Below are 16,561 nucleotides of genomic sequence, written 5' to 3' on the forward strand. Positions count from 1 at the left end.
TGGCCACGTCCCCTCAAGCACACATGGGCTGCATTGGAGTGATGAGGCCAAGAGCTTTAAGGACAGGAATCATCAAGAGCTAAGAAGAGTGTGATGGTGAACTTTGTGATTGTGCTGACTTTTGTGGTTTTCTCCAGTTAGGAGTAGTGCCAAGCCTATTAATCAAAGGAAAGTTTAGGAACCGGGAACCTATCAGCTGGAAGTTTTTGGATCGGCTGCCTTTGTTCTTTCCCACCACCCCTTACCCTTCACTGTTTTTATGAGAATAAATCGACCTCAGTTTTTCACTAAAACCTTTTGCTGCCTTGTTTTTGACCTGGAATTTCACAGCATTATTAGAAAATGCATGGCAGCACTGTGGCAGTGGTAGCGTTGTGCTGTCACTCATTGTTTCTCCCCTCCATCATTATTTGTTTTTCATGTTTTTCCCTCTTAACTATATATTTTACATCCCTTAATGTGGACTTTCTACTTTACCTGCTAGTGCAATACCTCAACTGCCATCAATTCAACCTAAAAGCCAGTGGTGGCCCTATAGCTGGGTTCCTCCTGAGATTTGTTCTCATCGTGGAGTTTTTTCTCACCATTAGGGAGGGGGCTGGTATTGCCCCCCTTTTTTTTTCTTCCCTTCTGTTATTGTGTAATGCATTATGAAAAGCGTTATACAAATAAAATTGAATTGAATTGAAAATGATGAATTCATACTGTATATGTGATCTCATCCAACAGTCTTGTCTTTGGTACCCTAAAGGTACTGAAAACGATGTCATTAACATAAATCATACACTTATTCCTGTTTCTACATGCTTGATCATACCCAACATGTTTACCTGTAGCCCTACCTGTCTGAAGCGGTTAAGAAAACATACAGCTGTTGTTTCCTGCTGAGAATTTGAACAATTGAACAATATTAATGATATAACAAGTCAGCATCTGAACAGTCAAGTGTTGCTTTTGGGGTCGGTCACAATGTCTCCACTGCAGAGCTGGCCTGAGCAAGGTTGAACTATAAGCAATTGCGTCAGAGGACAGAGAGGGGGTGAGAGAGAGAGAGGGGGGGGGTTGAGAGAGATAGGGGGAGGGAGAGATAGGAGGAGGGAGAGAGTGGGGGAAGAGAGAGAGCGCGCCGCACTCTGCAGCATTGACCTGCAGGCTGAGCTGCTCTTGCGGTTATAAACACAAAACGCAGGCAGGCGAATGTATTGTGGTTTTGACAGTTCTGTTTCACCATTCACACCGGGATATTTAATAATCTAACGTCATTTTAATGTTACCTGTTATCCTGCCGGATTACTGCGGCTGTTATTAACTACAAACTGCTGTTTTTCTGGGATTGTCTGGAATTATTAGCTAGCTTCACAGCTAGCTACGGAGAAATGACAGAGCTTAGAAAGCGAGGAAGAGGCGGGGACATTGACAGTAACGCTACAGAAAACATCAGTGACAAGGTAAAATAAGGATAGATGCGTACTGCACACTCTTAGATAACGTGTCTTTTGTTATTTGAAACAAATGAAATGCGTTTTGAAATTTATATTTATATGTTCTGGGGGTTAGCTAACAAGCTAATCAGCTAGCAAGTGAGATTGCTTGGCACTCAGTTGTGTCAAGCAGTTCAGTGTGCGGACACTGCAGTGCTGTTGGCTACCCCAAAACATTGTATTTCTCTCTTATTTGCAAATTTGCGATTTTTATTATTATATTCTGATTAAAACCATGCACCATTGTATTGGTTAAAGCTAGCACGGCACATTGATAATTATTATTAACTGTACATTTGAAAATAATATTAGCTCGTGATTCATATGGCAAAACCAGCTAGGTTGTTAGTTAAACAAGTGTGAGACTGTACTAAATCTAATCCTGAATTCCAGTAATGCGTTGTAATTTTGGCAAGCGAATACTGTTGTGTTGACCATGTACACCGATCAACCACAACATTAAAACCACCTGCTTAAACCAGTTTTTTTAATGATTAAAAATGCTTTAAACTGATCATCATGAGTGAATTGCATTCAAACATTTAATTTTTTAATGAAAATTTTAATTTCGTAAGCTCATTGAGAGGGGATGGGGGTACGCCAGGACCTGTAGAATTTTTCATATAAAAAATTAAATAAAGACCACCCGGCATATTTCTAAATGCATGGGATCTATTCCTACATGGGACATTCACCTAGCGACATTTACTTAGCCTGTCATAGTTATTATATTTAAAATCTGTAGTAAATTGTAGATTGTCAGTTATTTTCCCGAAACTGTTGTTTGACTGGTTTCCCAGGCAGACGGAACTGTCTGACAATCAACAGTACAAAGGTTGCCCCCCGCCCATTCTGTTACTAATAAGGAATTTGAAGTATGAATCAAAAGGCGTTCGCCATGCTGTGTCCCTGTTGCCTTTTTGCCAAGGGTTTGCCTGGTTAGATTAAATTATGTCGAATGAGGTGGTTTTAGTTTTTAGTAGTCGCCATATAAGTGCAACCGAATTTAGTAGCAAGGTGAGAATAGGTTTGCAGTACAAGAGAGAATGAGCCATTGTTGTCTTGTTTAGATATGAATCTGAATTCTCCTCCCCAGTATGGATAATGAGTTAAATCCATAAACACATTCTGACTTTGTGGCAAACAATCTTATATTTTCTGTCAAGTATTCTCTCAAGGTAAAAAACAAAAACATAAACAGCTTGTTTTAAGTCCAACTGTCTCACTGCAATTGTGGTATTTTGTCTTATTTAGCAAAAAATTAAATAGAAATAATATTTTATTGATGAGATTTACTTTTTTGCAGTCTGGCTGCAATCTCAGTTGTGCCTTTTCCCTCCATTTACACATTTTATTTGTATTTTTTGTCAAATGTGCCAGACAGAAAGTAGCCTACCTGCTGCACACTGGGGTCACTTTTAACCCCTTAAGTACATTTTCTGGACACAAGCTTGAAAATGAAATACCCAAAATGAAATGATTACTATTCTTGAACCCTTTAGGCTACAGGTGTAATCATGGTTTCTTCTGAAAGGTGACCCTTTAGCGATTGTTTTCCAACAGTTTTAGAATTAAAACTCAGAATTACTCCAAATATTACAATAACAATGTTACAGTAGCTCAAACACAGTGAAAGTGGAAGCTTTTCTCTAATTGAAAAGATTATCTGTTTTTGAGTTGATACAGATTAGTGTGGCTGTGGCTGGTGCGCTTAGAAACACAATGGAGCCAACAGTGCACAACTCCCCTTTCAGATTTTATGGAAATATCACCAAAAATTAGCATTCTGTGTTGTTTTTTTCTAAGCTATGTCTCTGCAGTTTTCCAAAAAGGACATATCGATACTGGTCAGAGAAGCTCATAGGTGGGCTCATCGTGTTCCTGTGAGCCTTTCCAAAGGTAGATAATACCATTTATAAGTAGAAGTATGCAACAGCCAACACTGATAAAAAAACTAAACCGACAAATATGATAATTCCTCCAGAGAAATTCAAAGCAAACAATGGACATTCTAATGACGTTTCTCAGAGTTAGCACGTTTTTAGAATTAGTAACTGTTATGCATTTGGTTTGCTGGATCATTGCCATGAAAAGGACACTGACATTACCCTATTTCTTGTAGTCTGTGGATTTCCAAAATGCAGAAAAGGCAAGGTCACCCCATGCTTTTTTACCACCCATACTGTTGTCTCTTTGGCCCTGAGCCTGTCAGAGTTAAGGGCTTAAATTTCTTGGAGCCATGCATGTTAAGCCTTTATTTTTGATGTTGAAGTGCCCTTTGCTTGCTTTAACAAGACTGGTTGGATTCATCCTGATTACATTAGTCTTGCGCTATGTGGTTATTGTGAAATGGAACTATCCAGATATCGAATTAGATGACTTGGTCATTCCACATGGTACACTATTTCAAAACAGTTGGACTGAAATGGACTGAATTATAGAGACAAACAGGGGTCCTTTCACATCAGACCTATCCTTAATGGAATCTGAATTCCCTCAGTGCAGAAAGTACCACATCACAGCCCCGAAAATAGTACCATGGGATTTCAGACTTCCTGGGAAGAGTCTCAAGATTAATCTCAGTGGGACCTCTAGCTATATAGTGAGTGCGCTATATAAACCTACCACAAGAATAGTACTCAGTGGGATTGTTGTTTGTGCTCAAAAGTAGTTACCTAAAACTAGCCTATTGTGATAATCATGGTGATAAATGGCCAAGTAAATGTGGCTCATGCAAAGTGGAATTTTTAGCATTACCAATAGGCCTACGCTGTTGGTGCTACTGGTACGTCACAATAAATGAGCAATTTCTATTTCATTTTATTACAATAGGCCTGGGTTTTTGCCCATACAGTATACGTATTGTGATGTCTGGGATATTTTGTTATCATCTGTTTGTTTAGCTACTTGCCAGGGTTCAGGATGTGAGGCCCTGTATGTTTATACTGTTTTTTTATTGCCACATCAAGTGAAAGTGTCTCTCTTTCATTACCTGAATTTCACCTGATGTCATTTGAACCCCAACAAAGGTCAGTAACTTGGAATGTGGGATTTCTTGCACACGCCTGAAGTGTAGATTCAGGAACAACAACAGGAAGTTCCTTACTGTTATAATATTGGTAGATGCTCATTTTACTGTTTATTTCTGGGAGCTGTTATTTTGGAGTCAATTGCATCTTTCCCACCAACATATAAATTAAGATAATTTCCCCCCTTGTCCATAAATATTGTATAGGCTACTATTCTGAATAGATCTTTGCTTTTCATATGTAGGATCCTTTTGATAGAACCACTATTTTTCAGAGTGAGAGAGTGGGACAGAGACCGAGAGAGAGAGAGAGAGAATTGTCTGTCCACCATGCACTTTACAAAGCCTGGCCTCCTGAACATAAGCTCTCTTTCTCTCTGCCCAGAAACACACAATGCATTGTGCTATCTTATCCTTTGCACAGTGGATTTTGATGCTTGGTTCCAGCAGCTTACTAGGGCTAAATGGCATCCAAAGTCCATCCTACATAGCTTTTTGCTATCATCAGCCAAGTTCACTGCTGCACAAGTTTGAATTCCTAATGATAGGCTTTTACACCACAGAGGCAAATGATGTAAAGGACCTGCTGGGCTGCAAGGCTGCATCCTCTCTGCTGTATAATCAAGCTGGCTGTGCATGACACACTCCCCACAGATGGTTCACTGTGGTTGCCAGCGTTTATTAGACAGTTATTGGGTGTAAGAATAATGGTGGAATGGGACAGGTCCTAGGGAGCTGTGGCTATAGTGATGCCTACCTCTTCCTTGTTCTCTGTTGGGATTACTGCTGTTCAAAGTGAGTAAGCATCAGATTACCTGGAGTGGCTATTTAGCCTGTGGTTTATCAAGGTTGTAATGTTTTCAGCCACAGGGAGAAAGCTGTGGTTTCTACTTTTGAAAAATTTAGTCTAACAGCAGGATTTGTTTCTCTGGATTTTCACTTTGCCAGTCTTCATTTTATGCATGGTTATTTTTCATCAGGTTTACAATTGTAAATGGCCTGGTTGTTGTAGGTTGCTGCAAACATACTTTTGAGGCAAGTCCCAAATCTGTGCCAAGTCCGAGATCAACAAATCAGTTCTGTTCAGTGAACGATGCATCTTTAGACTGTCACTTATTGCCATGCAAGATGAAAAGGGATATTTCGGAATTTGTTGTTATTACTGGGCAAATGTGGCAGTGTAGAATATCGCGTTGCAGTGGCATCAGGAGTAATACGATAGCAAATATTGATTGGATCTGATATGGATTGGGTACAGTGTGAATCACAGGTTCTGGTGATGTTACGGTGAGCTGAACCTTTCCTGGAGCGCTCAGAATGAAAGATTAAGTGTTCTTTAATAGGCCTATCTTTGTAACCCTGGCCTGAGTGATTTTTTTTTGTTGTATTTTTAAATAAAAAACACAGTTTTCAATGTTATACATCAGTGGCAGTCTTTGACTGGAAGCTGTGAGTCTTGAGTCAAGTGGGAGAATTGCATGTGGTTTGTAGGAGACAGACCACATGATTTGCCTTGTCTAAACACAGGTTTAAATGGCTGATCTTAAGTATGGTAATTAAGTCCCATGTATTTTGTTATTAAAATGACTATTGACTGCTGCTGTGATATAAGTTTTACGTGGCACTGACTGACACTTTCTCTTCAAGATGGGCTATGTGTCAAATAGAGGGAGGCCTTTGTTATAGTGTCTGGCGTACCCGAAAGACAAAGGGTGCGTTAGTAACATGAAGTTCCTCTGTTGCCCTCCCACTGAGCAGCTGTCCTGTGGCACTGACGATCCTCTGCTGGCTGGCACTTGGGCTCAGAAAACAGACAGCAGTTCAGTACCAGTGCTAGAGCAGGATCAACCACTGTGTGTGTGCATGTGTTGTGGGGGGAGTTTGGTAAGTCAGTAAGTGAGTAAGAAAAGAATGTACACATAGATTTTTTTTCTTTTACATGAAAGGGCCACAGTATGTGAACGTTGACCAGGTTCTGGTACAGATCAAGCTTTTACTGTGCTACAGTCTTCTCTCTGTCTACAAGTGGGGGAGCTGTGTAAAGATCTATCCTGTCAGAGTAGGGAGCCATTACTTATTACTTCCTCATACGTGCCATGTTTGTTGGTTACCTGAAGTCATGACTTCGCTGGAATTGCTGCCTGCATGGGCACTTGACCTTCTTGGTTGGTGTTAAATGGTAACTGATTCAAGTGCCCACTGCGTTCTTCATCTCTGAGGGCACTTATTTTCAGTCTGTTGTTTATTTTTAGTTGACATATTCCTTCTATGCCAGACTGTTTGGTTCAGTTAAGTTCAGTAGTCTCGAAAGGGAAATGTGTGTCAAGCATTACAAAAACACATATGTTTGCCACCTTATAGAACACAGAACACACTTGGAAAGGTTTGTATGATGTAGGCCTAGAATAAAACAATGACTGTTATAGATATAACTCATTCTATATATAGTGTTGGAATATGTCCACAAGAATCAACTGATTTTATCGACAGCATAGGACAGTATTGAATTAAAATCAGCCATTGATCCCAAGAGATTTTAGGAATACCTTCTTAGTTTTTAGGCTACATAGTGTAAAAGAAGTATTCCGCAAATATCATAGTATACCATAGGTGTCTGGTGAGCGAACAATGTATTTTTGTATTGAGCCTTTGAAGAATGCTTATGTATGACCATAAAAGGGCATCCATCTGCATCTGGGGCCATTTGCCATTTGCCATTTATGTTTAACTCATTTTGTTTAGAAACTCGCGTGAGTACATTTCATCATGACTTTAGTCAGTTGTGTTATTTAGCTGTGCAGACAGCTTAATTTACCTCAGCCTGACGACATGGATGGATTAGGATATTGCTATTGAGACACATTTTGCTCTTTATATAGCACATATTTAGTCTCTTTCACTGCTTCTCAATCTGTGCTGGGTGCATTCAGTTGTTGCCAAAGTAACAAATAGTCCTCAAATGAATGAATTGTGACCTTAATTGTGACTACTTTTGTTTGTTAGCATGATCAACATATTTGTAGATGCCGGAAAGAATAGTATTGTTAGAAAAAAGTATATTATGTATTTGAACTTTCTTTATTGCATTTCAGGGTGTTTTTGTGGGTCAGCTCTTTCATTTTTTGCCATTTTACAGGCTGACTACAATCTCCAACAGATTCTGACACCTCATGTCATGTGTGTTTGTATGCGTGTGTGTGTGTGTGCGTACATGTGCAGGAGACAGATGGAGAGGACAGAGTGGGCCCTTCCGGAGAGGTAGAAGGAGATGGAGAAGTAGAGTCCAAAGCAGAAACCCCAGATGTGCCACCATCTGGAGACAACACTCCAAAATGCCTCAGCAAAGCCTTGGAAGGACTGTCCTCCAGGTGAGCAGTCTCTGAAATGGTTAGTACTCTGGGCCTTAAAGCACAGTTCTGCTTTTTAACACTTGTCACCAAAAAGAGTTTTTGGTAAATGTTTTTTTTTTTTGCAGTGAATGTGATCTCATGCTAGTTTTTTACATCATGCTGTTTAGCTGTTAAATGGCAGTTTTTTCTTTAACAAACAAGTTTTGGTCATAAAGTGGGCCTGACCTTTTCTTTACTGCCATCATCTGCTCAGATAAGTGTTGCTAATTGTGTGCATTAGGGAATAGATCAGAAAATAGAAAAGGCTGCAGACAAGGCATGATTCAAACGATAACTTCAATTGTGTCTATTCCATGTGGGTTTAGTTGTGGAATTGATGGTCTACTGCTCTTTCCTTTCTTATAGAGAACTATTTAATAGCTGCAGAGTCATGCAAATGTCAGAACATGAGTCACTGCATAATTTGATGAATGAATCATACTGAATTTCAGAAGTTCAGTCCTCTCCTACGAAGTGTGTAAAATTCTTTACTGTGTTGTGTTGCCATTGGTAAGCTAAGCCTTTGGTACAGCTGTTCATGCTAATCAGCAATTCAGAATGCCCATTGCATTGAATTCAGTGAAAGCATAATGCACACAAATTTTCATACAAGAAATATCAGGATGTGGATTGTTATCGGGACCTTTTCCTAATCTATGCACATGCTTTACTGTGGTGTTTGCATTATTCTTTTTATTACAGATGGAAAAACTGGTGGGTTCGAGGCATTCTATCATTGACAATGATCTGTGGATTCTTTCTAATCATTTATTTGGGACCTATCGTGCTAATACTGGTGGTATGTTTCCTACAGTATCCCGTTAATCTATTTTACCGCTATAAGCACGAAAACATGTTAATTGAAAATGAAATAGTTCAGAAAGGATATATTCTTCAATACACATGCATACACAAACACATGCAGACATGCACACACACACATGCATATGCACACACACACACACACACACACACACACACACACACACATATAAACACACGTGGCCATTCATAAAAAGGCGCTGCACATTTCCACCCGAGTCTGTGCCCCATCTCCAGCAGGAAGTCACCCCATTTTACCCATAACCACCCTCTCCGGTGTGGTAAGATATGTTGAACACCTGAAGAGGTGTTTACCTGGCCAGAGGCAGGGCTGCAGACACATATTTAGCAGTGACAGCTCGGCCGGAGTAATAACACACCACTGAGCCACCCATTAAAAATGAATAGGTTTTACTCTCAGTCATTTTAGTTCATATCGTTGATGATGTTACAGTAAATAACTTTATGTCCTCAAAAATATAAATATAAAAATATCTCTTAAAACTACTCAAGTGTTTAAAATTATTTCCCGTTTTGATTTGCTGTTGAGAGATGGTTTGTTTTGGTTTCTGTTAGGTAATGATGGTTCAAATCAAGTGCTTCGAGGAAATTATTACCATTGGGTATAGAGTTTATCGCTCCTACGATCTTCCCTGGTTCAGGACATTGAGTTGGTAAGGATACTAATTGCACATTATTTCAGAACACTTGATATGACATTTATGGGATGTTGAGTGGCTGGAGACCTCACCAAGGAAATGCCAGCTCATCCCTCCCATGCTGGGAGACAGATATCTTCTCTACTTAAAATAAAAATATCTGAATCCATTTGGGGTTCTTTAACATGTATTTTTGATATATACTAGTCAGCGTACTGAATTCAGAGGTTTCCAGACTGTTGAGTTCCTGTCACGGCATATTATTTGCTTTTTGATGTTCATTTTGGCTGTCCATATTGGTTTAGCAGAGTAACTGGAGGAACCTACGATGAAAAGCAGCCTGGTGACCGACCACTTTGTTTTCACTTCCAGGTACTTTCTGATATGCGTGAACTACTTCTTCTACGGGGAGACGTTGGCGGACTACTTTGGCGTTTTGGTTCAGAGAGAGGAGGCGCTGCAGTTCCTGTCCCGCTATCACCGCTTCATTTCCTTTGCCCTGTACTTGGCAGGTGAGTGAGGTTACTAGGGGAAGGTGCATTGCACCAAGACATGCTCACTGCTTTTATTGCCTGGATCAATAGCCAGATAGAGGGGAGCTCATCACTGGTCTTTATGTCAAGGCTGATTACTTATTTACTGCCTGGAGGGTTGTATATAGGTAGGCCACAAGAAAACAACCTATAATCGATACACAGAACTCACACTGATGTACTCTGCAGTCCGTAAGTATTTGGACAGTGGTACAATTTCTGTTCTTTTGGCTCTGTACTTCAACACTTTTAAATTAAATAATTAATATGTGGTTAAAGCTCCAGGATGTTATGTAATGCCAGAATTCCACTGACCAAAGTCAATATATGAAGGGATGATCTGTACGTCTCTGTGTCCCTTGTGAATGAATCTGACTGCATGTTTTTGCACTTTACAGGTTTCTGCATGTTTGTACTGAGTTTAGTGAAGAAGCATTACCGCCTGCAGTTTTATATGGTGTGTATCAATGAAATAACCGCAAGCACTAACTGTACAGAAACAACTGCATGCTGATAATCACCAAGCAAGAGAAAACTTTGGACCCAAGCTTATCATAAACACTATATATGCCACCCACTCATTCTAGTATGTGCACTGTGTAGTATATGACACAGCAGAGATATTCATATTTGCTATCAGGTTTGCAACATCCTTATGGCGAAAGCATGATAAAATCACACTGGTTCTATCACAGAAAAACAATAGCCTGGTGTCAGAAACACCACATTCATTGTGTGAAAATAAACATAATGTATATTGTAATCTATGAGTTAGCCCACTGCTGAATGTGCTGTAAAAGCTACTGTATAGTGTTATTTGCCCCCTCTTACTCTTTAGTCATTTCAGAAGCTTTGAGTAGGTTTATTGTTCACATTATTATTATTATTATTTATTTATTTTACAAATTGTGACACAGGTTAGATTACTATGTCTCATTTTCTTTCATTGTGCTTCATATGGTTTGTTGATATTTGTGGCATTTGTCTATATGTATTGTGCTGCTCTGATTTTTGTGTCATTGTTCATTTTAATATGTGTCCCATGGTTACATTGTTACAGAAATGTGTGTTTTTCTTGGTTTCAGTTTGCCTGGACTCATGTAACACTGCTGATTGTGGTAACACAGTCACACCTTGTCATTCAGAACCTGTTTGAAGGAATGATCTGGTAAGCAGGGAACAGAATCTCCTGTAATACGCCTTCTCAAAGCAGCAACAACAATTCAGCTGTAGATTCATTTAAACTGGATTAACGCTAAATAGGTCCTGCTGTATACGCCATTAAACATGCTTGATCTAATAATTGCAAGTTATTAATTTGCAAAACAATATCAGTTTCTTATAAATATTAAGACAGCAATGCAATAATCTCTGGTGCTTCAGCTGGTATAACATTATTGCATGTTTTTAGGTTTATTGTTCCAATATCCATTGTGATCTGCAATGACATCATGGCCTACCTGTTTGGGTTCTTCTTTGGAAGAACACCCCTGATTAAGGTAAGGACAAGCCCTTTCAGTATACTTGTCATTTAAATGCCGCTCTACATTACATTCCTTCAAAATGAAAAATTGTGCTCAGATTACCAGAAATATGTTCAGATATTGCATGTTTCCAGGCAATTTTTAATCAGTGGGACAGCAAATACAATGTTACACGGCTGTCTCTGATTGGTCCTGCTGAGCTAAAGCATGAGAAGCATGAGAAGAAGGATTGGTAATGAATTAAGTCTAGTGCTCATGAAGAGTCTTCTCTAATGTTACCACAATAAATGTATGTACAGAGTGCTTTTATTTGGAAAGCTTCAGAAAGCAGTTCTTTGAAAGATGTTGAATGTACTGTGGTCTTGTCATTGCAGCTCTCTCCGAAGAAAACCTGGGAAGGGTTCATCGGTGGCTTCTTTGGCACTGTTGTTTTTGGATTCATAGTGAGTGCGATCACTGACCCCAGTATTGTGGCTGGGCTCATCATCATTTTAGTGCAGTAGCTTTCAGATGCAGTGAACTGAAATTCAGTGACAAGAAATTAAAATACAGAATTCAGTGAGTTCTGTACTGAACCTCACTGTACCCCCTCCCCCACCCCCTGCCCCTGCCCCTCTGTGTTCAGTTTGCCTACCTCCTCGCCCAGTACCAGTATTTTGTGTGTCCGGTGGAGTACGACAGCGAGACAAACCGGTTTGCGGTGGAGTGCCAGCCCTCCGAGCTGTTTGTGATGCAGGAGTACACCCTCCCGTCCCTGGTGCAGGAGGTCCTGAGATGGGTAACGTCTGCAGACCTCATCCACTTTCATCCACTTTTCATCTCCCAGAACTGTACCACTCTACGCCTCACATCTCCATTAGCAAAATTATGGTTCATCTTCTATGGTCACATTGGCTGCTATCAGATTGTACAGTCCACAGTAGCATATTTCAGTAATATTTATCATTCACAGCCCAGGTTCTTTACTGCTTCAGTGCTCAGTCGACTCAGCTATGAAGCTGTCAATCATACATAATAGGCCCAGAATGACATGTCTGTGCATTATTCAGCTACAGATCTATACCCAGGCTGGCTGCATGTTTCCGAGTGCAGGAGAGCTGAAGGTCTGACGGCTGCTCTGGGTGCCTTGTCTTCCCTCACAGAAAACGGTGAACATGTACCCGTTTCAGGTCCACAGCATCGCTCTCTCCACCTTCGCTTCTCTGATTGGGCCGTTCGGGGGCTTCTTCGCCAGCGGATTCAAAAGAGCGTTCAAAATCAAAGTAAGCGTCCGTTTGGGACCGTTTCAGAGCAGTACCACTGCGGGAACTTTGTGCACACTGCTACAACGATGTGCTTTCATTCTCCTTAGGATTTCGCCAACACCATTCCTGGACACGGCGGAATCGTCGATCGCTTTGACTGTCAGTACTTGATGGCCACTTTTGTTCATGTTTACATAACAAGCTTTGTCAGGTAATTAATCATTCCCATTCAATCATTTTCTGATTTTATTTTTACCTCTTGATGTGACAGTTATTTCAGCCAGTGACTATACGCCTTCATTTTGCCGAATGAAAAGAATTGTTAAGAACCACAAAGTTTACATATGTGTATGTATTTTGAACATCACCCACTCATGTATTTTCACCCACTGAAATGGGTATAGTGCCTGCTGATGTAATTTCACCCACTGAAGTGCATGCTCATGTATTTTCATCCACTGAAATGAGTACCTGGAAGGCTGCTCTGTTCAGGGGTGGACCTGACTTGCATGTCTGTCTTCCAGGGGCCCAAACCCGAGTAAGGTGCTCCAGCAGCTCCTCGTCCTGCAGCCAGAACAGCAGCTGAACATATTCCACCTGCTGCAGTCACACCTTAGAGAGACGGGCATGCTCCCAGGCCCCGACACCGAGGCTCAGTGAAGCCCCCTTAACCTCACCCGTGGCCCCTCACACAGGGGCCACACTGCCATCTGACCCCATGACCTTATGACACCTCATCACAGCCCAGTGACTTTATGATTTCAGTGACGAAACAGCTGCTCCAAACACCAGGAGTTACCTTGGAAACGTCATCGGCCTTCTTGCTATCGCAGAACTTGCATGACGTCACAAACAGCAGGAAGCTCCACTGAGACTATTGATTTTCCGCAAGAGAACATTACTATTCCAAAGACTTTGGGTGAATAAGAGATGTCTTCCAGATAACAGGATCCAGGTTGTGGGCTACGATGGGACTGCAGGTTCTCTGTGGAGCTGTATCCACGTGCTATTGCACCTATTCTGGTTCAAGTTTAGAAAAAGATGTTCCCCAACTGTTCTAGCAACAAGCCCTGGTGATGCAGCTGTTGAAATGTTTTACTGTGTATAAGAAATTGAATGGAACAGAAACGGTTTCAATTTCACAGAGATGAAAAAGGATCCAAACGAAAGTACTTGAAGTAGATATGTAACATTACCAAGTGAATGGCGTGGTGGTGTACTGTAGATTAGAGTAGAGGCCTTCTTCTGTAGCTGCTGTACTTGAGCTGTGCTGTAGCTGAATACTTGAGGTTGACTGTAGCAGGCATGGCAATATATATTGTAAATATAATACTATAGCAACAGCACAGTCTGATACACACTGCATTATGCATGTGTGTGCATATATATGTGTATATATATATATATATATATATATATATATATATATATATATAAATATATATATATATAAATATATATATATAAAAATATATATATATAAACTCACTGAGCACTTTATTAGGTACACCTACTATTCATGCAATTGTGCGGCAGCAGTGCAATGCATAAAATCATGCAGATATGGATCAGGAGCTTCAATTAATGTTCACATCAACCATCAGAATGGTGAAAAATGCGATCTCAGTGATTTCAACCGTGGCATCATTGTTGGTGCTAGACGGGCTGGTTTGTGTATTTCTGTAACTGCTGATCTGGGATTTTCATGCACAACAGTCTCTAGAGAATGGTGCGAAAAACTAAAAAACATCCAGTGAGCGGCAGTTCTGCGGACAGATACGCCTTATTGATGAGAGACGTCAACGAAGAAGGGCTAGACTGGTGGAAGTTGACAGGAAGGTGACAGTAATGCAAATAACCACACATTACAACTGTGGTATGCAGGAGAGCATCTCTGAACACACAACGAGTCAAACCTCAAAGTGGTTTGGCTACAGCAGCAGAAGACTTAATAAGTCTAAAGAATAAGTAATAAATACCTGATAAAGTGTTCACTGAGTGTATATATATATACTATGTACATATATCGATAGTATGTGACTTATTTAATACACCACATTTTAAAATGAAAAATATGTTATGCAATAATGGGGATCTTCCTTTTCATTTTTAAACTATAAAGCATGAACAATTTTCCTTCGGACCGAGCAGTTGAAATGTTAAGAGAAGACAAGGCTATCTGGTTGCTGTTGTATGAGACAGCTTTTAGGACGGTGTCAGGTAAGTCTTCTGTGCGTTTAATGTAGGCCATTGTACATGGCTGTGCAATTTCTGTCTAGTGAGCCAAATATTGGTGTTGCACTGCAGTCAGGCTGGTGAATTATTCTTCTTGCAGTCTGAATCACTGGAGTCTGAGTCTGCTGGCTGGTGAATCATTCTTCTTGCAGTCTGAATCCCTGCAGTCTGAGTCAGCTGGCTGGTGAATCATTCTTCTTGCAGTCTGAATCCCTGCAGTCTGAGTCAGCTGGCTGGTGAATCATTCTTCTTGCAGTCTGAATCCCTGTGCAGTCTGAGTCAGCTGGCTGGTGAATCATTTTTCTTGCAGTCTGAATCTCTGGAGTCTTGAGTCTGCTGGCTGGTGAATCATTCTTCTTGCGGTCTGAATCCCTCTGCAGGCTCGATGTTGTCAGGCCCTGCTAGCGCACACTGTCGGACTTGGGTTTGTTATGTTGAACATTTTTATTATTATTCTGAGATAAAAGGTGTTTTTTCACACAATGTGGTGAAAAGAGCAACAGTATGTGCTGAAGACACCTTCATTGGCTTTCCCTAATGAAGGAGATCCCATCTTATGCTTGCATTTCTTTGTATTCCTTTAAAAATATTAGGCACACCGCAGATTTGTGATTATTAGGCACATCTATTGGCTGGAAACCGTAAAACATGGGCACTGACATTAATCTGAGACACTATTTGATTGTGCTGATGTGAAGGTGCATAGTGTTTACCAAAAATGTTTACCAAAGCTGATTGGTTTAAACATTATTTATTGTTTACAATATCAAACTCTTCTGAAAACTGGTTTCATCAATCCACCAGTGTTCTTTTTAAACCAATCCCAATATGAACATGAAAAATAGTCATATATAGTCATTCAGTTTGAACAAGGATTTGCATACTGCCTAAAATAATAAAAATCATGCTTCCCTATTTGAAGTTTCTTTTCTCTAGTAAAACCTCCATCAGTTCTGTTTTTCACTATTTTTTCAAATGGTCTAGATTTGTATAATGTACATTTATTTTGAAAATGTACTTTATATCATAATCTATAGTCTCGCTTTTTTGCTTGGAAAAGTACTCAATGGTACCCAAAGGTACAGTTGGGAAATTTGATCCATGAAGAAAAGATTTTACCTCCACTGTCACTTTATTTCAGAGAGTGAGGTTGGACTAAGTGTAGGTGTTTTGTTACATGTTCAACATGCAAGTGGATGCATGAGGATTTAACATAAATGCTTATCTACTTGAACCACTTGAAACCAACAGTTGGCTGTACTGTAGGAGAAATTGGCCTAAGGCGAATTGGTCTAAGGCAAAAACTAAAATTTACTTCAAAAACAATTCACTGACATCACTGCCTATTATTCTATGTTGGATGAAATATTGTAGTTTTGTGTTTTTATTATAATTTATTATGGTTATAATTTATGGGATGTGATTTCATTTGCACAGCGTGTGTATTTAGATTTACAAAGTTTATGCAAAACTTGTAGAGTGGGTGGGATTTAACAGTTGAAATGAGAACACAGAACATGGCAGAAGGCAATGTGTGTCACATGAGAACTGTACAAGCAAAAAAGTGTTTTGTAAAAAATATGTAATTATTATTAGGTGATACTGTGATGCTATACACAACATGTATGGAGGTGAATCTTATATACATATGATGAATAAATTAATTTTCAAAAATGTTTACAACCC

General features: G+C 39.9%; 1 protein-coding gene across 2 annotated transcripts; it reads left to right on the forward strand.

The window, feature by feature from the left end:
* The first annotated feature begins 1,154 nt into the window (after positions 1 to 1,154).
* Positions 1,155 to 14,080, forward strand: LOC133142202 (phosphatidate cytidylyltransferase 1-like). Of its 2 annotated transcripts, XM_061263274.1 has the most exons (13): positions 1,155 to 1,448; positions 7,729 to 7,877; positions 8,601 to 8,697; positions 9,297 to 9,394; positions 9,752 to 9,891; positions 10,311 to 10,369; positions 10,998 to 11,080; positions 11,324 to 11,411; positions 11,771 to 11,839; positions 12,022 to 12,174; positions 12,539 to 12,658; positions 12,748 to 12,851; positions 13,165 to 14,080. In XM_061263274.1, the coding sequence occupies exons 1-13, from the start codon at positions 1,377 to 1,379 to the stop codon at positions 13,298 to 13,300; spliced, it is 1,368 nt and encodes a 455-aa protein (XP_061119258.1). In that variant the 5' UTR covers positions 1,155 to 1,376; the 3' UTR covers positions 13,301 to 14,080. The 2 variants fall into 2 exon arrangements, with proteins under 2 accessions (XP_061119258.1, XP_061119259.1); XM_061263275.1 differs by lacking the exon at positions 1,155 to 1,448 and having other exon boundaries at positions 7,820 to 7,896.
* The last annotated feature ends 2,481 nt before the right edge of the window (positions 14,081 to 16,561 follow it).

Source organism: Conger conger, chromosome 12 (assembly GCF_963514075.1).
Source record: "Conger conger chromosome 12, fConCon1.1, whole genome shotgun sequence".
Taxonomy (NCBI): Eukaryota; Metazoa; Chordata; class Actinopteri; order Anguilliformes; family Congridae; genus Conger; species Conger conger.

Bases quoted from the DNA above. Each gene is read 5' to 3' on its own strand.
- LOC133142202 (XM_061263274.1), top strand. From the start codon at position 1,377: ATGACAGAGCTTAGAAAGCGAGGAAGAGGCGGGGACATTGACAGTAAC. The intron at 9,395-9,751 runs GTAAGGATACTA...TTTCACTTCCAG, and splicing joins TGGTTCAGGACATTGAGTTG to GTACTTTCTGATATGCGTGA. The intron at 9,892-10,310 runs GTGAGTGAGGTT...TGCACTTTACAG, and splicing joins CTTTGCCCTGTACTTGGCAG to GTTTCTGCATGTTTGTACTG.